A 26,257-nucleotide genomic window follows, 5' to 3' on the forward strand; every position below is an offset into this window, starting at 1 on the left:
CAAGCCTATTGGTGTTCAAGAAGAGTTTGAAGAATGCTTTTAGATACAGGATTTAACTTTTAGGTTACCCTGTGTGGAGTCAGTAGTTGGGCTTGATGATCCTTATGGGTCTCTTCCAACACAGAACACTCAATGTCCTATCACCAAGTCCAACCACTAACCCAGGACTGCCAAGCCCACCCTTAAACCACGTCCCTAAGCACCATGTCCACATGGTTTTTTAAACACTTCCAGGCACAGTGATTCCACAACCTCCCTGGGCAGCCTGTGTTCTGCAGTTGGATACTTTTAATTTTTTAACTTTTTAATAGAGCTTATTTCTAAAGTTTTGATATTCCTATGCAAAATGTAAACTGCCACTTACTTGTCATCTTGTTTTATATCTGTTCCCTTCTTTATATTTTAAAGGCGTGTGAAGTCTCAGGAAGCCTAAAACTTGTTCATTCACTTCTCGTGTATAGGACCTGAAAGGATACTTGTGTGTGTTTGGAAATTGAATTATTTCTGTACTTTACCAAGATATTCTTAATTTTGATGGACTGCTATTTCACTAATTGTTCTCATGTGGGGTAAGCTGTGTAAAATGCAGCATGGGCAACTGAATGAAACAAAGTTATTTTCCTATTACTTCCACTAATTAAGTCATCTTGCAGTTTGCCATGTGATACTTCTGTTTCCTCATCTATGAAATAAGGGTCATTGTCTACTGCAAAACACAGTAGGAGAGCTATTTTGAGCAAGCTCTTTGTTATCAGGTCCACACTTCTTCATTGTTCCAAATAAGTTTTAATTTATGATGTGACAAGCAAGAATTAAAAATAGGGAGATGAGATGGAGACAACCTCGCGTGAATAACTGTCTGCTGTTGTTAGTGACATGCAGACACATTATGAAAAGACGATATATTTGCTCTTTTTTACTTCCTGTTTGTCTCTAATGCCTCTTTCTTTCTTTCTTTTTTACATATTACACTGGTTGCCTTTTTCCTTACATTTTTTTTCTGACGTTTTATCCTTAATTTCAGAGTTTGGGGGTGTGGTTTGGGTTTTGGGGATGGGTTTTGTTTTGTGCTTGGGTTTTTAACAAGCAGCACTATCCAGGTGATGAATTGTCAGGTACCCTAATGTTCTGATTTGCATGGGTCAGTCAGATAGTGCTGTCTCTCTGTCTTAATAATCCTTCAGCTACTCTGACTGCTAAATAGCTTGTGAATCTGGATTGATCTTTGTAGGTGACTGTACAAGTAGGTAGGAATTATGACATCCAGAAACAGAGAATGAGTGTCCTGGTGGTACTGAGAGGGGCTGTAGGGGATTCTGCAGTCTCAGCTTATTGGTTTCAAGGTGCGCTATGGAAAAATGCTTTAAAATCTGTGGTTTATACTTAGAAAGATCTCCTGGCAATAATGTTCATGTAATATCTTGCCAGACAGTTATAGGAGACCCTGAAAGTCATGCTGAAGTTTGCTCTCTTTCTTGGATCTCAAAAATGTACTCAGAAATAAGATTTGAAGGACATTTCTGTTAGTGTAAGGCAGCAAAGCATAGAGGGGCTAATCTTGCCTTTTAAAAACATTATTAGAAAAGTACTGGTATCTATGTGCTTTGTATCAGGTCTGTAGCATAGATATTATTCCATGGAACTGATCCTTTAAATAGTTTTGGGATATGAAACATAGATATAGCTTTTACTATGTCCATACCCAGTTATTTTTCAAGTTGTCCCCAATATTTTTGCTTGACTGAGAGAACCAACAAATTAAAACTTTATAATTGAAATACAAAAGATTAATGCTATGGATGCCAGAAGTCTATTACTAAGTCCTTTAACAGCACGCTAATTCAAGAAATGCTTGATGTGCTATGTGGTAAATCAGGTCATATTTCTAGACCAACTACCCAGAGCCTTCAGTAATAAATGTAATTCTTTCCTTGGCCATTTTAGAGGTTCTACTTTTCTTTTTATCCGGATAATATGGATTTAGGTGTATTGTGTGCTATAAAGTGCCTTGAAAAGCAGTTTAGCAATGATATTTCTATGCTCTTAACTATATCAAATGACTTATACATGCCTATATGATATAAATGAAGGTTTGAAAATACACTTCTATTGAGGTATTTATGCAAAGGCTGTCTGTGGACCTTAACAGCAGACTATTAGATGAATTATAAAAATGTTTGCAGCATAACATTATGGTAACCCAGTGACCTACCTCTAGTGGCAAGAGATCTAAACTCAGGACTGAAATCCTGTAGTACTACACAAAAATTTTATTTAAAATCTGTGACAGAATAGGAAATAAACTGAAAGGAAATCTCAGAACAGAAAGATCATAGAAAAAGGCTGCCTTTGGGAATTAAAAAAAAATAAATTACATAGAAGCAAAGGATGTCTTATAGGAATCCCATCCTTTTTTGTAAAGCTCTGAGCATGCACAGCTTCCACTGAAATTGTGATGGTGGTTCCTAGGAGTTTGTGGGACCAAACCCTGAATGAGTTATCAAGAGCTTTCCCACCACAGCAGTCAGCTGTCCTCAAAATACATAATACGTATGCAGCTCGCACTTCACTGCACCATTAGAGGCAGCACCAGCCTTCAGAATATGTTTGTATCATTAGCCCAGCTGACTTCAAAGAAGGCAAACTGTGTCACAATAGAGCCTTTCTCTCACCTATAAAAGTCAGGATTAGCAAAAGCTACGCCTACAAATAGAGTAGAAGAGACTTAACAGGATTTGTTAAATTTCCTAACTGTGTTATATGAAGTGTAATTTAGGTTTTATTCTTTAAGGCACAAACTTTCATATATTGGTATACACTCATAAAATAGGAGATGTTTTTCCAAAGATATTTTTCTCCTCTTTACATGTCAGCCAAATGATTAAAGTGAGCCAGAAGCTGTAAGACAGCTGTGGGACCACCTACCCAGTTACAAACAAGATCCCAGCAGATAATCATATAAAGCAAATATTTCACCAATTCCACTGGCTTCTTTTATGGAATGATAGCACTGAAATCTTGTATTTCTTCTTACCAACAAGATGTAATTTCCATTTCCATGGGCTCATTTTACAGACTCTTACATATATACAAACTTTAACCTGGTATTTATATTAGCGTACTTTGTTTAAATTTGCTATATGAATAACAGATTTGGATATTTGGATATTTTTAGCAAAGGCAGACCTGTCTAGTTTTGGCAGAATGTAAGCCAAATGTCCTTTAAATCCAGTTTGCAATTATGTCATCTGCTAAAACAGAGCAGGTAAACAATAGTCTAAATTACTACAGGTAACAAATTTGGATTAGCATAAAGTTATTGGGCACAGGTGCTTTTGTAATTGAGACTAATTTGGAAAGTGTTAGTGTTCAGTGACCCTCAAAGTTGAATTGCTTTTCTTTGCAGTGTTGTTATGATGCGGTGCCACTTTAAGTAATGTCAGAATGCCATCTGTCTTCACATTTCAAGTTTTTCTTACATTACAGAAGACTTATGTACGCATTTAGCAGCAGATTGCAGTTCTGTTACCTGCAGAAAATTACAGATGTCTTTTTTTATTAAGAATCTTTCTTACAACTGCACAAGTTCCCATCACTCACAAATGTATGGTGGTAGGATTGCTCTGTATACAGAATGCACTTGAATATCCTCCATAGCGAACTATTAATAAATTTCAGAATTATACAGGTTGCTTCTCTTATCCCTGGAATCCAGCTGCACTTTAAATGATTTTGTTGTGGTTGGTTGGTTGGTTGGTTGGTGTTTTTTGTTTGGTTTCGTTTGAAGTCATAAGGAAGTATATGGAAAAAAATGCAAGCTATAAAAATCTGGCAGCCAGAATGATCTTGCAGAGCAAATTTAGCTAGTCAGAATGCACCCAAACTGAAATTTTGCTGGGCTCTTATTAGGTCTTATATAGATCTAATAGGAGTGATTAAAGATTTCTATGGCTCTAAGATCTTTAAGGAAATGCTGCCTGACTAGTTGTAGACTTTGGGCTATTTTTTGGCCGGTTATGATTTTTCTCTACCCTATTACTGTGAAAGAGAAGTAAAATTAGTCTAAGCATAACCTCTTCACGTCCAACAATGTTTGGGGGGGAGTGGTATATGGAGGTATTCACAGCTTTAGAGATAGTAGCAGATGTAAGCTACAATACATCATTTTATTGACAGTTAAAATAACTTTATTGTTTAAAATTTTTTTCATACAAAAGATTCTAGTAATAGAAGAGTGAAATGTAAAACAAGAGAATGTAGAATTGCTGCAGTGAACCAGTGAAGACTAAAAAGTCGTGGGTGATCAAATAGCTTTTAATGCTCTGCTTTCAGAGTGTTACACATTTTACAAACTCAGAAAGTACCGGTGTGTCAATCCCATTCTTCTACCCTCTACAAATAGGGGAGTAGAATTGTCATTATTTTCTCTGCTTTATTCTCTTCTATTTGGAGCACTTGATAGCCTGGGCATTACAAACATTTACTTTGGAAAGTGCTGCATAGGTTATTCACGATGACTTTAGAATGGAACAAGCACTTCACACTGAATAGTTGGATTAATTTTTCTGGTTTTTCCTGTAAGAAGCTGTCGTGAGCCATTTACAAGTAGTGGTTTTGTTGTGGGTTTTTTTTTTATTGCTGCTGTTATTATTGTTACGAAATATTCTAAGACATAAGGGTCATTCAGATCCTGTTAAAAGTTAAAAACCCCAACCACCAGGAAGTTGCTTCCTTACATTCCTTTGTGCAAATGAACATCTATTCTGTTCATCAGAGTATTTAAAAATATAAAATGGGTGGTGCCAAAAGTAACCCTCAAAACCAACACAAAAGATAACTTGCAGTGACCTTCACCCCTAAACATCAGCAAGTGTAATGACCATTTGTTCAACGTTAGCTGTGTCTTCTGGAAGAAAACAAAATAAAATACATGCAAAAAAGAACAAACACATAATTTTCTCTAACTCATATGAAATATTCACTTTGTGGGACTTATAAAATGATCAGATGTGGGGGTTTTTCCCCCTTAAATGCTGGAAACATACCTTTTAATATCATTATTTATTGATATGTCATTTAGGAAGAATAAGAGCCAGGACTTTAGCGTGACTTGGTTAAGAAATGAATTCTGTAAAAAAACCCCACAAACTTGTGATATTTGTGCCATCTCTTTCTTCTTTCACACTTGCAGGCACACACACATGCAATTAAATCTAAATTAGTATTTATATCAATATTATATCACACTGTGTATAAGATATTATAAATTATGTGTAATTTTATATGCACATGCGGGCTATGTGCACACAAAACACTACTTAGGTCTACTTAGATTCTTTTATTGGTGATCATTATTGATTAAAGTATAACTTGGACTGTAAACACTTAGCTTCACCAGGTTCCAAAATTGTGTGATATAGTTGGTTCTCTTTAGCGTTTAATTTTCCTGAACAACCTACTGAACAGCTGACTCAAATAACTTCAGTTTTTCAGTTTTATACATTTCACACAAACATATGCATGTCTGCTATGTGATGAGGAGATGGTGATGTTTTGTCCTCAGCTAAATGTAGATTACTTATGGGTTTCACAAGGTCAATACAAGGAAAAGTATTTCTAAGTTTTGTTTTCGGTGAATGTAGATAATTTTAGCTTGCTCTCGTATAATCTTACTATAATCTCGTTTTGTTTACTTTTGCTTAATCTTCTCAAAGCATGTGACTTAAATATCCTCTATCTTGTTTACAGTTAAATATAAGTAAATACGTTGTGTTGACTCTGTGTTGAAAACTGAGGTACAATAAATCATCATAGAGTTCTTGAGAAAACTGATAGTATACATTTTCATGAGGATTTCCCTCCCCCCCGCCCCCCCTCAACTGCATGGAAATATAAGAAACTGCAGTTGTTAAAAGGAAGGGAGGCTGCTTCAAATGTTGCTTTTAGGTTCTACTAGAAAACAGGTATTTAAATTACTGGAAATATGCAATGTTTTCAAAATAAGTTGTGTTAGAAAAAAACAACAGAATTCAGAGCACAATGGTAAACAGATGTGGGTTCTTTTTGTTTGTGCATACCTAGGTATTTTGGGAATTACTTTAAACTGGATTCCATTGCCTGTTTTAGATGCCCTAGAATAGCTTTCCAGCTGTTTCTGTAGGAGGGCACAGCTCTTCTGCAAGTCCTGTCTCCTTTACCAGCCCCTTGCAGCTGTCTTGGAGGCATTTGGGTATCAGCTTAAACACTAGATGCCTGAGGCACAGTTCATGGAGATCCACTCTGTACTGCAAATGCAAATACATTTTGTATATTAGCTGAGGAAGGTGACCTATTACTGTTTTTATCCTTTCTTTCTGTGCTTCTTGCAAACTCAGGGTGCTGGGCTCCCCTGGAGCGGGTGCTTTACTCTGGTCTCTCACAGTAGACTGTTCTCTGCCAGCTCTCTGGATTTCAAGGGGCACAGTACTGGCTCTCGTTTAGAAGGGATGTTTGATTAGAGATGGGTTCCACTGGTTTGAGGTGGTTATTCCCAAGGAGATTGACTTTAACTGGAAGAATTACGTAGTAGGAAATACTACGAACAGTGCTTGAAAACTTCAGGGTATCTCTTCCCTGGCTCTTGACAAATGAGACTTTTTGGGTTTGTTTTTTCTTTTAGAGTAGCTTTTTCAAGAAAGGCCCCAGAACACTTAACAAAGAAAAACTTTAAAACAATAATGTACACATCATGTCCAACATAATATACTGCTGGGAGGCAGCTACGTGTCTGAGGGAAAATTCTGTTCTCGTAGTAATGTTGTGAAAAGGATGATTCAGGAAATTAATATCTAAATATGTCATCTATCATCCCAAATGATCTATTTAAAAGAACATGTCCTTTCTCCCTGATTGATGTTCAGCCATTTGAGGTTATTGTGATTGTTCATCTCAGAGAAAATCCATTACAACCAACACAAATGCATGTGAAATGTGAAGAAAAGAAAATGTGGTCTTTTGATATCTATGTTAAAGATGTCCTAACAATTTTTACTTCTAATGGGAGCAAGGTTGTCCTAGAATACTTGCAAAACTTCTGAGGGTTGTGCTCAAGGCTCAGGGTTGGCATAATGTGTACCAGTAAGCAGCTATTTTCCACCTTTAAGATAGTTTAATATAGTGCAAATAAAATAAAAAAAGTAATTGAGGGCAATTCTGTTTACTTAGAAACAGTACATAGAAGTTTAAAAATCTGGTACATTCCAGGATTTGCAGTCCTTTGAGAAGAATGCCCTGTATAAATGAAACTCTAGAGATGCGTGTTAAATAGAAATAAAAACTGAACTATGTCTCTCCCAGTTATTTTTTAATAATATTGATTGCGCAATAGAGAAAAGCTAGTTAACCCTACTGTAAACACAAACAAATATATATAATGAGCATCACTGTTATAGAAATAGGGTGATTACTGTTATTAGAACTGGACTTCTTGTTTCTTTCTGCATGTGAGTTAAACTGTGGAAGATTTTTAAGTTAGGGTATAAAGAAATGCATACAATGACTGCCTTTATACTATACATAGATATTAATACATAGTTATTGGTGTTTTCTGTGTGGAAAGATATAATAGATACTCAATTACTTTAAAATGTCCGAAATTTGTAGGGCTAGGAGGGCTAGTCAAAAGTCTGTCAGACAAGTCAAAACGCCACCGTGAACGACTACACTTCCAAAGGGTGCTACCCAAAAAACAGGGCAGAAAGAGAAGATGATAGGATTGACACTTTTTTCTTGACTGCAATAGATATGTGAAGCATTACGTGGCAGTTGGCCTGTGTGTGCATGCGATACGCAGACAAAGTCCCTGGCTTTTAGGAGCAGTCAGACAGAACCGCCTTTGGAAAGGAAATTTTTCTGGTGCTTGAACGATGCACCTCGCTCAGAAAAGCTCTGACAACTTCATCCGCCTGCTACACACGAAACTGCTCTAGTTTTTCACAGTAAACGCTACAAATCCTCGAGTGCTTTTGGATTTCATAGACATGACAATAAGCCATTGCCACCCCTAAGGAATAAGACACCTCCCAGAAGAACACCAATGGCCTTAGTGCGCTGAGCGGCAGGGGCGACTCATGCTTTGGCCAGTTCCTATTTGTAATTTTTTTATGTAAATATTTAAATAGTTGTTCCTATCCCTTTGCAGACCACCTGTTTAGTAACCTCAGTGGAGGGGGGTGAATAAAAGCAACCCCCCAGGGTGGGGGGGGTCTGAGATCGGCCTCACTTGTGCCAGACAGATGTCCTGAAGTGCAGCCAGGCGCAGCAGGCATGCCAAAGGCCTGCTAGCAAGGCTTCGGGGTAGGTAGCTTTTGGATGTTTGTACATCGGGCAAGTGAAGACTTCAGGAGCCAAAAAAAATGTGTTTCTGGGCAAAGTCCAGTGATTTCTGCATTTATAGTTTGTTAAAACAGGCTATGAATATGCATATCAGGACATTGCTCATCATTAGAGAAAAAATGGCTCATAGTATTGGTTTGAGTGGGTTTTTTGGTCCTTGGGTGTCAAGAACTTGCACTCTGCCAGAAATTGCTTACATTTGTTCACTTCTATTCAGTGCTGTGCCATCTAACTGTTAGATCTGTATGAGTATCCTTCATTTTTTGTTTATTTATTTTTTAACATGGAGATTGAATATCACTACAAATCCCTAGTGTAGAAAAGAGTGATCTGTGACAATCTAAGTAACAGAAAATATGTGCATTGGTGGTACCCGTATTTGTGTTGGCAGGTCATCTGGCAAGCATTCTTGTCAATAGTACTCTGGCGCCTGATATGAACAAATGCCGACTGGAGAGTGAGAGTTGTGCAGTCATGCCAAAAAGCCATGTGGGAAGAAGAAAGATCTGATAAGACTGTTTCTAATATAGAAAAGAATTGAACTACATATCAAAGTCAAAAAACCTTCTGAGAGATGAAATTCACTTGACCTAAATTTCTAGGTTTATTTAGCAGTTAAGATTAGGATATTATGATAACAGTGCATAATTTGAGAAGCAAATTTATTGGATATTAGAAATGAAAATCTAAGGCATCACTGAAGGGAATTTCAAAGGCATGAAGCAGAACTGGGCTTTGTCATTTATTCTAGCGCAGACTTTGGAAGAGAACTCAAAGAAATAATGAGTTTGGCTTGCTTCTCTGTCAGAAGTATTCTGCAAGTTTTGCTGCAAGCAAAGCACGCACCAACAGGGTCTAATTTAGTCTGCAAGCATATATGTTAATGCATTGTAAACAATTTTGCTTATTTCAAGTATCTGAAATGCAAAGCTTGTTTTTTAGTCAAGCTTGTAAGGGCTCACCAGGAAGATGCTGTAATTTTTAAATTATTTCAAGGAAAAAAGATAAAAGTGTTGATGATCCTTGAAAAAAATGTTTGCATGTGAAATTACGTACTGAAAAGCTGAGGAGTGTTCATAAAGCTTTAAGCAAATTGGGAAGGAGTTCAAAAACTGTTTCCAAAGCCTTTCACTCTGGAATCCTTGATGGCATTTTTATGAGGTAAGCTGTCAGTCTAGTAAATAGGCTTCATTCAGAAAAATAATAGCATATCCATTTTTTTATTAGGAGAGCTTATTTTTGATAACAGAGGATCTTGCTTGCAAAGTCTACCTCAAAGGCTCCCATACTATCAGCAAACAGATAAGCATTCAAAAACATTACTTTTTATTTTGATTTTTTTTTTTTTCATGTAAGAAGTCAGTTTTTCTCCTGAAATGCATAATTAAAATGCATAGATTAAAAGATACCTATGTAAGATGCAAGAAAACTCTGTGGGGTTCTGGCCATAAGGACAGAACTGAAATCTATGGACCCAGGCAGGGTTTGGCAAGACCCCACCTTGCTCTCTGTTCAGCTGTCCTCCTTTGGCTGCTGTGAGAAATGCTGTAGTGTTTTAAACCAGAACTCAAGACGCGCAGGTGTATGTCAGCTTAGGGTAACAATATGAAATCCAATTGGAGATGATGGTTGCGCAATAGCTGAAGGGATGTGATGTTGATCAATTAGCAATCAGACAGGGAAAGAAGCAGACCCGTCGCTGCTCCCTGGCTTGGCTGGTTCTGAGCGGTACGGCTGTGGCACTTTTTAAAGGCTGTTACAGAATCTGATCCTGCTGGTTAAGGCAATCACGAAAACTGAAATACCTTGAAAAGTCTTTTGGTTTGGGAGAGGAAAAAAAGAGGAAGGTTTCTAGGGTGTAATATTGCACTTGACTACTTTGAATATTGAGGAGGATGAGAACTGGAAATTTTCCTGTTTTCTGCTTTCCTAGAGGTAGAAAATGTTGTAAAACATTTGAAAACCTGATACCTGGTAAGTGATTTCTTGATGACACCCTCACCCAAACTTACTTTTATTCTATAGAAATGAGTACAACATGCTGAGAAATCAGGTATATATGCTGCATGTGTAATTTGCGAAGGTAGAATCTTGAGCAGGAATCAAATTCTGAAATGAGAGGCACGATGTACAGGCATTTATTATCCTGAGTTAATAAGGCTTCAAGCTGGCTGCTTTTCCTGGCATCCAATGTGGATTTACTGGTTCAGGTAGTCAAGAAATCAGGTGAACATGTGTACTGTCAGTCACTGTACATATGCCTCACTTATTCAAAGGGAAGAAATTTAAGTTTGCAGAACTGTAATAATTCTTTCAGTCCAAACAGGCAAATCACTGAATGCAGCTATGAAATGGCATTCATTATTTAACAAAACAATTATTTATATTGATCTTTTTAATCTGTTTACCTCCTCATCACCTTTTCCAGTAGTCATTTCTCTACAAAACTAACAATTCCTCACCAGAGAGCTGTTAAACAGAGACTAGATTGCACGTAGTAACCTGCCAGCTTTGTTTTCTCCTCCTCTCCATCATCTCTGAAAACTTTATATTCGTTGGTAATTCAATGCAGTATAAATGACACGAGGAAAGGATGGCTCAAACTTTCAAAACTGGTGTCTGAAGCTCTAACTTTTTTTTTTGCAGAGAAATTATTTTGATTTGTTTCCTGTCCCTACCCCCTGAAGAGTTTCAATATGTCTTGCGGACAGTTGGATGGAAGCCACATCCCTAAGGATAATTACAAACCCTTCCTGATCTGAAACTTATAACCAGAACAGAGGCTCGTCAATGTTATTTTAAAAATTTGATTATTTGCTTTAAAAATATTGTATCAAAATAAGGGCAAGTGATTACTTTTTAATTTGGGTTGGGGGGGGTGTTGTTTTGGGGGTTTTTTTGTTTGTTTTGATTTTGTTTGTTGTTTTTAGCAAAGGTATATTTTGGAAACACTTATACATCTTACACAATTTACATTCCTTCCATGGATTTCAGTGGACTTAGAATTAGACATTGGAAGTATGTCTCAGCAGAGTACACAGTTTTGATGCACAAGCAACGATACATGTATCAGGATAGCCAGTTAATTTAGCAATACATTTTCCAGATTTTATGGATCATTTCTTTTTGAAATAATTTCTTGTGATATTATGTCATGATATACTAGTATTTAAGGCTGCAAAATCGTGAAGCTATCAAGCTAAATTAAACAATACTGAGGTATAAATATAATGCAGTGTCTATATAAAAAAAGCAGTGCATATTCTTGTTCATATCCCTTTGAATCTTAAAGGTTGCAGGAAATATGGAAAATCATGTCTAAAACAGCCAATATTTTGGTGGAAGGAAATTCATTGCTTCTATAAAAGGATCACCTGGCTTGCGGAGTACCTGGCCCATCTAGCAGTCCATTGAGCGTCAGGAGGTGTGTGAAAGGCATGCAATGGAACACATTTTGCCAGCTCACAATGACGTGAGGTCCCAGCAGGGAGACACTGCAGACAGCTGAAGTAAGCTAAAGCAGTTCATAAAGGGCTTCAACTCAGGGCCTCGATCTTTCTCGGAATCCACCAGAGTCAGAGGAATGTGAGTCCTGAAAATGCTTTTTTCTCCCCTTCTTTGCCACCCCCCACCCCCAAAGGTTTGCACAGAAGAAAATGTAATTCTCCAGATGCAAGCTTAGCTCACCTAGAAATCAGTGTCTAATCTAGATCGTATGAAAACATTCATGCCTTAGGCAATTACCGATACGACTTACTTTTCCTAGTCAAGCTGATTTCACAAGCCAGCTATATTGTGCATAAAATTGCTGAAGAGCAAATGCTCTTAGCTGTCAGTCTATGCAGGTGTACTCTCTGGGTTTCTTTAGACTACTTAATAGAACTTGTAGAGCTGTTGCAGGAAGAGCAGCAGTGGAAAAGGCGTGATTTGATGTTTAACCATTTCAAGAATTGGATTGTTCCTGGTTGAAGAGTTGCTCCGTTCCAGCAAGATGCAGAACCTTGTTTACATATTGTCTCCAGTAATAATCAGGCACAGCTGTCACAGATGCTTCATTTGATAAAAAAAAAAAAAATAATAAAAAATCTTTGGGGAGATGTAAGAGGTGACAGTGTAATAGCCGAAAGGATGTAATCTCATCCACTGGCAGTCTAGGAAAGCTGCAAGCTGTTTTTTTTATGACAACACTGACAGAAAGCTAAATCTGCTGCTTTTGCTGTGGCAAAACTCTCATTCAAACAGCATGGTGGGAGCTGTTAACAGAAATCCCCAATGCATGTATTATGGCTGCAATTATAACCATACAAATAAAACAGGAAAAAACCAGAAAGAATGAGAAAGGGGAAAAAATGCAGAGAGAGTGTTTTGTCTGCTCAGTAGTCCAAAAAGTATAGTGCTACCTTGATTAATTTGCAGGCGAAATGCAGAAGACAGCAGGAAAAAGTGTCAACAGCTTTTGAATGAACGACAACACATGACCTCCCTCCAAACATAACAAGCTCCTGCGGTGGTAAGCGGGTAGCTTGCTGGTAGCAATCATGGCAATGTGAGGAAAAGCTTGGTAAACAAATCTTAGATAATTCTGTGTCCAAGAAATTGTAAAGAGCTGTATATATTATCCATTTATTGCAAACATGTTACATGTTTATTCAGTTATAGGTGACTTCTCCTCTGCCACATCCTCTGAAGGGGGGACGGAGACAAATTCTGTGTCTAGGAGAAACGTGCATAATTTGCTGTTGCACCCTTCTTAACATCTAAAGATTAAGGAAACTTAAATTTTCATTAAAAAAAATGAAGGAGGAGAAGAAATAATAAGATATAAAACTCTGAAGTTGGACTAAATTTCATTTAGTTTATGACTACAGGTAGATTAATACCTGGGGAAGTTAAGGGAAGTTTGATGGGTTACTCTAGGCAGAGGCTGAATTTTTTTAGACTGAATATTTGCTGAAAGAGGTTCAAGCAGCTGGTTTTTACAGAATTGAACACATTAAAGCAGAGAGGAAAAAAAGTTGTTAATGCATTTCACAAATCAAAGGTATTTAGTTTCTGTGGCAAGTAGTGCAATGAAAAGATGAACTTGTTCGTAAAATCAAGGATTTAGTTATTTTGATTAAAGCGTGGTGGTGGCTTTTTGTGCTTCAGGCAACAAGTATTTTTAGTCATTTAGTCAGCATGGTATGCTGCTTGGTATGAAAAATTTGCCTGAGAAAGCAGAAGATAACTGCAACTGGAGTTAGAAGGCTTGATGAGTCGAACTATTTCTCATGATTCAAGTTAAATTAAAATCTCACCCTGTTCCCTGCCTCCATCTAAGTAGCACTATAATTCAAAGAAAAAGAAATTCGGTTATGTATCTAAATGTAATAAGATTTAGTTTTATACCACTTAATCTCTCAATTATGATATTTTAAGACCAATTCAGTATTCTGTGGGACACACATTTCCTTTAAAATGTAAATCTTTAAGGTTTGTTAAGTAGGTATTTGACAAAATATCCTGTATGGAAGAAAAAGTAGTAAAATTAGAGAAAGCATACCATAGGGGGAATTCATATTCACTGTGCCTTACTAGATAATGTTCCTTATTGGAAAATTAAGCAGGCAGTAGTTTTATCACTCTTATCTTGCTCTTAAATATATTGCTGCTATAAGTTAATTTTCCAGCTGAAAAATGGGTGTTAAGTAATATTCATAGTTTCATTCTGTTCATGATTTCTAAAATCAGTCTAGGATTCACAGTAATGCACCAAGATTTCCCTGCGCTGTGCATGCAGTGTGTGTTGAAGGAACACCTTTGAGAGCCAGGCTACAAAAAAGATTGTTAGGACACCCACACGTCCAAGCAAGAAAGCCATAAACAGTTCAGTATCTATCCCAATCAGAAACAGAATGTCCAGTATAATTAAAAAACTTGCAGATACAGGAAGCAGGAAGACGTTTTCTCTTTACATTGTGGGACTTGAAAGGTATATTTTTTTATTATTATTATTATTTTTTAAAAAGTTTTTTAAAGCTATTTTGAAGAGCAGCAACCTGTGTAGTGCTGCGCAGGCAGGACAAACTGCAAAGGTCTGTCCTAAAAGAGCAGATCTACAAATAGAGCTCAGGGAATACACGATATGCATAATATTTTAAAGAAAGATTTATTTTCAAATTGTGGCTGCAATCAAAGTACTGGATTTTCTTACCAGAGGGGCATTAAATACTGTTTTTCTCAAAAGAGTTTTCTCCATTGCTATGCTACCGTCCCCACATTACCTTGTGAAGTTTTATGAGAAATCTGTCTGCACTCACAGGATTCCCCGCTTGCATTTTTGGCAGCAGCTCATTTGGAGCTGATCATGGGAGAATAAAGCATCCCGGTTTGTCAGAATGCCCTGGTTGCACTTTATGTACTGCACAAACTTCAGTTATAAAAATGGGAAAGTTTTCTTGTAAACCCAAGGACTGATGAAAGAAAGGTAGTAAAATTTTCAGAGACCTAAAGTATTAATATGTTTTTCACAACTGTTCCCACAATTTTACAAATCTAAGGACCTACCTTGATTCCTTTCTGTTCTGTGAGTTGCTCACAATGATGAGTAAAGTAATTTTGCTGGTTGTTAAGTTTTTTCTTTCTCTTACGTACACCATCCATCTGAACATGACCTGCATGGCACAGAAAAATAGTGCAGATGATGACACTGGGCTAGCGTCCTCTTCCCACTTTTAATATTATTTTCTATATCTTATGTAGTGTGCATGTTGGGGGTGGGGTGGACAATGAAGAATTCAAATTAATTTTGAGAAATGAACTAAGGATGTCTCTTTCCACACTCATATGATGACTTTAGAGATACCCTAAATCCTGAAAGAACTAGAAGCCATTTATTTTCCTAAAGCATCATATTACTTCAATAATGCAAAGTTGTAATTTGTACCTGTGGGTACTATTGCTCTGAGAAAATTCCAGACTTGGGAATACATCAGAGTTGTTCTCATATTTTTATCATTACTTGGTGTGGTGTGTGTATGTTTTTATCTGAACTTTTTGCAGCTGCAGTGAAGCATATGTTGTGTGGTTAGGAATGTATGGCAGGTCTTCACATGCCATATGTTTAACAAAAAAAAAAAAAAAAAAAAAAGAAGGTTGAGGCCAAGATCAAAGAATAGGACCTTAATGAATATTCTTAAAACTCTGTTTAGAAACGCAATATTTCAGCAACCCTTTCTCCGATCTTTGTAAAGATCCTCTGATTGTTTCTCTGATAAAACATAATTTATATTTTGGAAGATTTATTGTAGTAAAGACTGACAAGAGAACATGCAATGCTTCAGTTCTTAAGGCAAAAAGGAAGCAGCTAGCTGCTGGTCTCGACTGATATTTTTTAGTCTCTATGGCTAAGCATCACTGTCTTAAATTTGTAATCCTACTGCAATTTCTTCTTTATGGTTTTATGCATGTTCATAATAATTAAAGCAGTTTACATTGGAATGAATACAAATATTTGTTTAAAAATGGGATACAGGCATTAGCAAATTTTGAAATCAGGTACTGCTGATACTGTCATGAAATTTGACATGGAACTTGTAGTAGTCAGAAGTAGGTAGGATATCTTTTAATGTAACATCTTGATTATTTCAGATAAGTTGAGATTCATCAAAGATTAAAAAAAAAAATCCTCACTTTTCTTTTAAAAGTTTCCATTATTTAGATTACTATTATTTTATTAGAGGAATCTCGTCAATACCATTTTTATTTAGCCCTGTCCAGAGATGTTTTCCCTATAACTGGCTCCTGAAACTTGCAGAACCAGAGTTCTACAGAGCTTTTTCCCTGTATCATTTCCCTTTCCTCTCTTCCCAAAAGCTTTTAGGAGCTTTTTTCAGCTTTTATACCAGAATGTACTTTGTTCCTTTTTCATATCAAATAATTCTTATGCGTGTAACTCGTCATTTAAACCCATCTATTTTGGTAGTGCTAAAATATCAAACAATTTATCAAATGATTCTTTGTTCTTTGTTCTCATCTTAGATTTCCTGCTTGTCGTCCTTGTAGAGTCTTCTCTGATAAATAAACGTGATAGTGCTTTTATTTACTGCCTTAATTTCCTGCAGTAAACAAACACTGCATGTTCATTAATCATTCAGTGACAAAGGACACCGAGTATTGGAGCAAAACTTGTACATGTTCCTAAGCAACCACAGCATTTTGCTTCATTTTTCTCTATCAGTTTCAATCGCAGAGCTTTGATCACATTGTACTCTCCCATTGCTTTCTCAAGGGAGTAATGAGAGAAAAAGAGAAATGGTCATTAAAAGACAATTTCAACCTTATAGAATTCTTAAACTCAGTAATTCTGTTCCCTAAATGAGGACTTTGAAGGTCATAAGAAGTTACATCATCTTAGTTTAACCATCCACTCGGTACACTGTACTCCAGAATAGAAAGATATGAAAACCTGCAGAGGTGTCTTGTGAAAACGTGTATCTCACAAATCTTGCTCTGTATCTTTTCTTCTAAACGATGAGGTTTGACATAAGAGATCTGTAAGAAATTGAGTGAATCTGATAAAATGTGTCCTTGAATAAACTGTGGATCTCGCTTGGTTGATGACAACTAAGATGTCTAGTTTGTCAGCTGACCAGACCGTACCATCCTTTTCTCCCATACCTGGTTTAGTTTCTTTGGAAGTAGCTCAGTATTTTAGCATACTTTGCAAACATCCTGTATATCTATTTTAGTGCCCACTGAAGCCGAAAGGAGATCTATAGTGATGTAAAGGAATGCTGAAGCTGCAATGTTTGTTCTACTAAATCTGTGTGATACCCTTTAGCAGCAGTGGAATTATTTTCTAGCTCTAAAAGCTGGGCATAATATCACTTATATGTCCTGATTTCCTGTCCCTATGTGGTATGTTGGATGATTATTTGAGCAATAAAGCCAGTTTGTACTTGCTGTGTTGATGTTGATGCAGTGGAATACCCTCGTAGTTAGATTGTGCTGTAGTTTACAGATTAAATTACATAGTTTAATAGCCAAGGGACACGCTGAATTTTAGCTGGCTTTTTGAAAATTCTTTTTAAATGAAGATGCACACTTGGCTGATCCAGCTTTGTAATTTATACATCCAACTGTGAATCTCTCCAGTTCTGCTGTATAATTCACTAGGTGAACTGAATACCGTAACTTCTAAGATTTTGCATACTTTGCTGATCAAGCTGCATCTTTTATAACCAGAATTTCACACAAAGATGCTTTGTTAATCAAACTGCATACTGAACTGATAAAAGCTGAAAAAAGATTTCCAGACATATGCCCCACCTCAATTATCCTTTCTTGTTAAATTTCTCACTTACTGTTCTCAGTATTTTTTCCTCTTGTATATACAAAATGTATTGCTTAAGGCAAAATACACTTGTTCTATGAAATTTTTAAATTAGATAATTAGTATGTCTCTTAAAGTTTATATAGAGCGAGGAATAAGAGTTCAACATCACTAAATTTGGTCTGTTTGTCTGTCATTTAGAAGAAAATTACAGTAAGATTTCTGTTGTGCTTACTCATAAAAGTCATAAATGTTGGCCAAGCTAAGTTTTAAGGAGTTGTTAAGAAGACACTGTGTAATTTGATATGAGTTAATAACAGTGAAAACAGTCAAATGGCATGGCCAACTATAAAACAGACTTGACAAAAAGTTTCCAGAATTTCTTTTTCATTAAGTCTTTTCCTTGGGAAAGGTGTAGTTTTCAATACTTGGAATTCTCAGTGCTGTGTGCTAGAGCTTTTAAAGTTGAGTGTTCAAATGTTAGATCCCTCTTGATGTTTTAAAAATGCAACATCTGTAATTTATTGAATATAATATTTGTCTGACAAATGTACCCGTTATTACAAAATATATGGCAGGCATACTAGAAATACCAGAACAGCTTAATGGTGAAGTAGAGAAAGCTTCCACATATAAAAACCAGAGATTATTCTGTAAAATCAATTCATGGGTGAAATTCTGGGATCTGTCACTAATGGTTAGATGAACACATTAAATTATTGTAATTTTTATTAAAGCAAGGAAATTTTAAGGAAGGGGAGGAAAGAGAGGGGACAGGACTCTAAGCTTCAGAGATTCAGTCTTGTTTCAGTGCTCTGAGTCATGAAACTACTTCAAGGACCAGCCAACATTTGCTTAATAACTGTGTACTTGGCTGAAGACTGGCTGTCATTACAAGTATTGAAGATTTGCTTCCTGAATGTAGAAAAAAGGGATAGCTTGTGTGGGCACGTGCTAATGAAGCCAGGATGAAATGTACTGGGTTGAGAAGTCTTTGGGAATGGAAGGAAATAGCTACAGCAGAATCCCTCTTCATCTCTGATGAACCTGTAAATGTGACAGTTGTGGTTAAGGCTCCGATAAAGGTTCAGCTGAGCTGGGTGAGGAAAACCAGGAAATTGTCCAAAGGCTTCTTCCAGCCTGGGGAGGTAAGCATTGTTTGTGGTTGATGAACGGAGCAAATGCTAACTGAATCTCCAAAACATCAGGAATTGTGCTTCTGAATGAGACCGGGAGTTAGTCTCCCATCCCCGCTCTGTTTGAAACTGCCAGCCTCAGGCTCCTTAAAGGGAAGCAGAAGAAAGCACAGAATACAGTTAAGGAAAAACTGCCCGTTTGGTTCCAAGTGCCAATGGCAGGAAACAGACTTTGGTAACGAAGTCAGGATTTGAGATTATTGTTAGATTTTTTTGCTGTTGGTTTCGTAAATGCAAAACAATACGTTGAATTTCTAATCTTGTATGAGAAGTTCATTGTAAGACAGTTTTTCACCATGCTAACAATAATTTGCACTTTTAAAAATGTTGCAAGGTTTTAGTCATCCAGCATTTTCTAGCTAGATCAAAGTATGTGTGCTGAATTATCTTCTCCTTAGTTTATAGCTTCCTAGGTATTTAGTCCTGCCCATCTCTGCCATGTCCTCTGCTTTTTGATCTGCATTCCTTATCCACCTGTAACTTCAGACACAAACAAGAAAATAGCCAACATTATTTAGTTGTATTATCATTGCAACCCTAGATCCACGTACTACCCTTCTGGATCGCTGGAAAGACATTAGCTAAGGGACAAAGGGCCATCACCTAGATATGAAGCCTTCATTTTCCCCTGGGTATTAGAATTTTTTTTTTTTTTTTTTTGTGAGTAGTTTAAAAGCCTGGTTGAACTTCTCTGGAAGCACTAATAAGGAGGACAAGCAACAAATTATTTCATATTCATTCCAAACTTTAAATCATTACACTGAGGTTCAGCTGTGAGACTGCAGTGTTACCTGGGACTTGTTCAGAGCCTTCAGGCGGTGGCAGAACAGTAGTACCTGCTCCCTGCCCCCCCATGAAGCCAGTGCAGATTTAAGATTTATTAATTTTTTAAAAAAATGTATTTAAGATAATACCTGTGACTGACAAAGATGATGTGGAGACAAAACACTTTCATCCTTTGCACAATGTTCCCACTCCTCTCCCTACAGCTCTCTGCACAACAACCGGGGAAACAGCCCAAACTGTGGGATGTTGTGTTACACTTGGTATGAAATCCATTGCATCCTTGAAGTACTGGTGACAAGATTTTCAATTACAACGTGCTTTGTTATGCTGGTCCAAGAGAATTCAGTGGCATTGCATTCAACTAACTGGACTGACTTGAGTTCTTTTTTTCTGGGACTTACTGACTTACTGCTTTTTTTTTTTTTAACCTTCTGAATATTGTTTCTACTCGGATGCTTTTAGTCTTTTGTTATAGTCTTAGCATTTCATTAGCTTTTCTACCAATGATCTTTCTAAAAAGTGTTCATTCTTTGGAAGAAAAGTGATGGATTTTCTTGGAGGGAAGAGAGGAAAGCTGATTTTTCCCCAGGTTTATGTGGAGGGGGGGTCGGTTTGTACCACCTTCCTCCTCCTTGGTGTTCGAGGAGTGAAGGTGGTGAGTTACAAGCGGTAAGTGCTCTGCTCTCTTCCATGGCATTAGAGGATTTGTGCGTAAGCTGGAAACCTAAGCGTCCTGCAGAGGGGCTTTCACAGTGGGCATCTTCCCATTACTCTCCCCTTCCTCCCCCTCCCCACTCCGAACGCCCGCTCTTGCAGGAGAAACATACAGGTACAAGCTCACCCTCGCACCCCTGATGTGCTGCAATCTCAATCCAAAGTTTGGCAAACCGCCAGTAACTCTTCCAGCAGGCACGTCTGAAATCTCATCTTCGTAAAACAGAAAAACCACGCTGACAACATTTCAACCCCTTTTTTTCCGAAAGCAATTATTTTTGCTTTTTGCTAGTTTCCACCGTGTCAAACCACCTTTCTGTGTTGTTTGGTTTTTTTGTTTTTTTTTTTAATTAGTGTACCTCTCACAGAAGTGAATCTGACAGAAAGAGAGGCTTGCGCAGAAGAGCAAACAAACCCATCATTCCATCACTTGCCATAGAGCGAACTAAAAAAAAAAAAAAAAAAAAAAAAGTTGTGTAATATTTGATGCTTTTTTGTCTTTATGTTGCTCATGGCTCTGAAGGGTGTTCCAGTGCATTGGGTTTATATTTCCCCATTTATTTGAGGTGGTCTTAAGCTTAGGGAAAAGGGGTATGTGTATGTTTATATATTTATGTGTTTATTTATACATATACCTGTACTCGTATATACACACCTGAGTGTGTATATGTATATATAAGCACATAAATATACTTCAGGTGTGTGTATCTATAACTGCATGTCTTTGTATATATGCTTGAGGGCGTATATGTGTGGGATTCGATTTAGTTTACAGCTATAGCAGGAGATGGTGCTATACCCACCTGTCTCAGCTTTTGGAACTGAAGTGACTTAAAGCCAAGAGCTGGCGGCTGTACACGGCTCATCCACCATGCCTGGCTACAATTCTGGCTATTGAACTGTTGTTGACTGATGGCATATTGAAAGTTATTGCTGCTGTTTTATCCGTAATTTATTTGTTAATAATAGACAAGGTTTCACTGTGGCAAGGAATCAATAATGGATGCTTTATGCTTTAACAACATAAAGATGTGGGAGTGGCTTTGTTTAGAAAAATGTCCCATTCTGCTATCGTTTTCCAACAGTGATCTGTATGGTGTGTTGCTAAAAAGAAAACAACTGTAAGTGAACAAACGTGGAATACACAGACATAAATCTTCACGGCTGTGTTCCTATCAAGATGGCCTTTGCTATCTGGTCTATGAAAGAAGTATGAAAGATTGGTCACTTTTAAAGCATTATTTTTACCATTAGCTTTTTTTTTTTTTTTAAGGCAACATTTTTTTCTTCTTTTCCATATGTCTTAAATACTTGACCTATATTTTTATTAAATTAATAATTTTTTTTTATTTCTATCTCCTGTGTATCATCTCAGTGCAATAGGTTACTTGATTATTTTTTTTAAGTGTGTACAAAGTATGGATTTGTAAATGATCTTATATTTCATTAACATTATTTCTGTCCCCTTCATTACACCTGAAATGCTGTTCCTTTTTTGACCTGTAACATCTTTTGTCCTCAAGCTGCTCACCTAAAAGTCTCTCAAACTCTCATTTTTTTCTAAACATGACTAAGCTGAAAACATTTTTTTCAGTCTAACTCACTAGTAAATATTTTAAGCCAGGACCACACTTTTAAGCTTTTGAAGTATTAATCTTATTAAAAATTTCTACTTTTTGTCATCTTACTCTTGAGTCTTAATCTAGAGCATAAACCACCTGTTGTTACTTGATTTTTTTCTGTAAAAATTGCAGTTGCTTTACCATTAGATTATTCTTTTTTTATTAATACTACCCGGATTATTCCCTATAAGGTAATATTAATCCAACTTTTATTAGCTATTGTGTATAGTGAGAGAAATTGGACAAAGAGTCCCTACCATCAATCACTTCAATTGCTCCATCTCGGAGGCTCATTTCAGTAGCTTCAATGTGACTAACCCCCCCGAAGTACTGTCAAATCTTTGGCAGCACCACTGTCTCCCTGTTTTCTTAATAACGTCCTTCATTTTTGTCCTCACACCTCTTCACAGATCAACTTTGTTACAGGCAAGGGACTGTCGGAATTTCTCAAGTGCAAAAACTTAGGAATTTTCTTCCCCCTTGTCAGTCTCTAACTTTTTAATTAACTCCAATCCAATGTCATTTCTTCTGAAAAGATATTTATGGAATTTCTTGATATTTAATTAGCATGGTAGGGTGTTTATTTTCAGTGTTCTCTGCTGAGTGGAGTAAATTTTATTGTGTTGTGATTTAAGCTGTTATAAGATGAATTCAGGTTTACTTTCCATTTTCATAAGAAAGTCTGTCAAAAACAGTGCTTCAAAACATACCATTGAAAGATTTTTTTCCTTTTTTTCATGATTCCTTTGCTTTCCTAGACACAAATAACTTATCCTATCCTAGACCAATGTTATCAACCATAATCTTAAAAAAAAAAAAGAAAACCTTGCAGAAATGCCAGCAAACCTTGCAGTGAATATCATTGGGAGTTTCTTACTGAGGGCACTTTTGCATTCGTACTCCTATGAGCAAAGCTTGTGTCCATATACTAAGGATTATTACACCTTTTTTTATTATTATGTTGGATTATGTCTGATACGTAAAAAATGCTCTGTCTAGGCTTGACTTGTCTTCAAAAATCATCAAGGACTTAGGCTAAGCAGAAAATATTTCAAAGAAAGGGTTGCGTTAGAATTTAAAATAAAATTATTGTTATGTTGGAAACAGTCTTGATGGCTTAAAACTTAAAAAAAATCCCCTCATTTACTTTCACTCTATTTAAATGTATCAGTTTCACTAGCAAAACAAGTAGAGAAATTCCAGTATGAACACACTCAAAAGTAATGACCAAAGATTATTAATATTTTACTGTATTTCACTTTTTAATTTCTTCACCTATGGCATCATTAATCCCAGTCCCAAAGGGATATTAATTTAATTACAGCAGAAATCTCAGTGCTGGGTATATTTCTACTTGAGACTCGTAACACAAGATCTCTTTGGTTCAAAAATCTACTGTATAAGTAATTTTATTTATGCTGTTCAACTCTGTTTTCCCTGATACTAAAAAGCATATTCTCAAAGAAAATTACATTATTCCTGGAATAAAATGACAGCAATGAATCTAACAAGCTTTTCCATACCTTGAGAGTCGTCTGACTTCCCTGTTCAGGGAATAATTATACATATCCCCAGCTAAGGATTATTATACTTAGGAGATCTAGCAGATTCTACAAGAGAATGGTAATGGAGAAGTCCTAACTGTAACGTTAGTTTTCAGTTGTTTGTTACTATTTCCTAACTCGTAATAAACAATTATAATTACTTACCTATTCCATGGGGCCATTGGGGGAATAATGTTCACTACTTGTGATGAGATTTAAACAGGAGGGGGAAAAATGTGAGATAAGTGTTAAGTTGTTAAACTTGCAGCCACATGAGATGATGTGAGTGCAGGATTCACTTAGCTCTGAAAACTTTGTTTTGGTTCATTTCACCAACTGGGCTAAAAAAACAACACAGGGATTTTTCTTTTAGGAAAACCATCAATATTTTAAGGACAAATACAAAGCAGTTATTTCTGACATTTTTATTGGCAGGTTGGCAAGATGTGTTTGGGGAATCGCAATAATTCAACATCTTGTTTGAAGACAGCAGAAACAGAGACAAGCTTCCAGGTACTCTGTTTTGTGAACAATTCTCGGGTTTTTATTAAAAGGTTGTGCAAAGTATGCAATTACTTGAAGTACATTTACGCATTCTACACTAATGCTTTTGAGATAGAACTGTTTTCTCAGTTCTGATTTTGACTTTACCTGATTGCAATTCATCTGCTCAGAATGGCTTCTTGTTGGTAACAATTTCCAAAAGCATTTTATAGTTGAAAAACTCACCTATGCTAGTAGTCAAATGACTTAGTTTGATAACATGATGTCCCATAGCCCTGGGAACAGGAGAAGAGAGGTATTTCCAAAATAATTGTGTATCTACAATTCTGTGAAGCTGTAGGCAGCCATGTTACCAAAGTCTTAAGCAAGTTGCACATCTGAGCTCTTCGTTTGATAGACCTTGAGAAGAAGATAAAAATCACCACCATTTTAAAGCAGCCTCAGACTTGTACGGTTTTGCGCTGTCAAAGATTGTTAAATATGCTGCCTTTAGAGGAGGTCAGAATCTTTTCCCAGATGCAGTGGACAAATAGCATATTCTGTTACAGTAGTTTAGACCGGTACACCTGTTTAACGCATTTTTTTTATTTGCTGATGTATGTGCATATCGTGCATGTGATGCTTACACAGATGCTATTCTCACCTCCAACAGAAGTTGCATAGCCCTCCGTGGACAAAACCTGAAGATAAAAAATCACCCGAAAGAAATGAGAAAAAAAATGAAGAGTCCGTTAGTACAAAAGAAAAGAACCTCTAAGCACAACTAATCTACATTAAAAATGCCCATTACTGGCTTCCATCTTCATATTCTTTTTAGTCCAGAGGCATGAAATGTACCAGGTTTCTAAAGCATGCGTTTTTCACTACTTTATGAATGTTTGTAAATTAGTCTAGAATAGACCAATTAGTACCTTCCAGCAATAATCCAAAATGGATGTTTGAAGAAATGCTTTGTAATACAGTCCAGTTTTCAAACTCTTGTTCTACCTGATAAGTAATTGTATACTGTAAATTAGTTTCTTTGTAAACAACAGCCATTCTCAAGTATTTTCTCAGTTTATTCTATTTCATGTACCTTTATGGCAGATTAGGTTTTAAATCAAGTTAAGAATTAAGGGGCAGTTAAGGGGGGGGGGGGGGGGGGGGGGCGGGGCGGATCTGTGTAAACATAGCTGAAGTACAACTCATAAGAGCATCTGTAAAAATGGAACAGTGGGGGGTCCATGTATACCTACCTTTCAGTAATACCATTTCAAATCTGCTTACTTAAAACAATAAAAGATGTTTGTTTGGTTGTTTTTTTCTAACGGCTATCACAACTGCTCTTTTTTTTAACATTCAAGCATTGACAGAAATACAGAGTTAAAGGGTTGGAGATAGAGTCATGGCTTTTAGGATTCAAGCAAAAAATTTTGCAGGTGGAACCGAGTTAAAATTTTATAGTTTGGGTACCAGTCGTGGGCAGTTTCATCCCTTACATTTGTGCTGATCTCAGCAAGATAAATATACTTTAATTGGTAAACCTGGGTTGTGTTCCCTACGGGTGGCCTTTGGTCACTCCAGCAGAGATGTGCGGTTTGGTTGGGGTAAGCTCTGTGCTCCTAGGGTTCTTCCAGTTTCTCATGGGTCACATATTCAATGACAAGAAAGCAAAAAGGAAGGGAGGAGAAGGAAGAATGTTTTTGTTTCCTTGTGTGTGTGTCATTATTGGTCTAATTTAGGAATTCATATGCTTCATCTTGTCGAGATGCAAATCTTTCAAGTAGTGCCTTCAGAACAGGTAATGGCCTGATGCAATGCTCCTACACTTTCCTTCTGTGTGAAGTGTTTTAAGCCACCATGACTTGTAAACTCCACCCTCCTCTTACTGCACACAGCCATGCATTGCAACTTTTACTAGATTGACAGTAGTTTACTTACATTAGTTTGCTTTTCCTTGCTTCTGAGTCAGTTTAAAAAGCAAACAGAAAAATCTTATTTCATTCAGTGGTGCTGTCTGCTTTATTTTTGTCTTTTAAGATTTTACCTGTCCTTCAACAGTCTCATCCAATAAGTCTGTTCTTTGCTGGTGTGAAAAATATTTCACCTTGACATCTTGTATATGCTCCTCTCGTCAAAGGCAGATATTGCAGAATGGCAGGTTTCTCTGTCCAGAGAACCTACAACCATTTTGAAAAGAAAAGAAACTCATGAGCTGACCAAATG

The 26,257-nt window shown here is 36.7% G+C and overlaps 1 protein-coding gene across 2 annotated transcripts in view; it reads left to right on the plus strand.

Moving 5' to 3' along the window:
• LUZP2 (leucine zipper protein 2) overlaps positions 1-25,177 on the plus strand; it is a 309,793-nt gene extending 284,616 nt beyond the window's left edge. For both annotated transcript variants that reach the window (XM_056355154.1, XM_056355153.1), the window contains exons 11-12: positions 23,984-24,061; positions 24,705-25,177. In XM_056355154.1, coding sequence (XP_056211129.1) covers positions 23,984-24,061; positions 24,705-24,809 — 183 coding nt within the window. In that variant the 3' untranslated portion in view covers positions 24,810-25,177. The remainder of the gene's footprint in view (positions 1-23,983; positions 24,062-24,704) is intronic.
• The last annotated feature ends 1,080 nt before the right edge of the window (positions 25,178-26,257 follow it).

This window comes from Falco biarmicus, chromosome 10 (assembly GCF_023638135.1).
Source record: "Falco biarmicus isolate bFalBia1 chromosome 10, bFalBia1.pri, whole genome shotgun sequence".
In the NCBI taxonomy this organism is placed as follows: domain Eukaryota; kingdom Metazoa; phylum Chordata; class Aves; order Falconiformes; family Falconidae; genus Falco; species Falco biarmicus.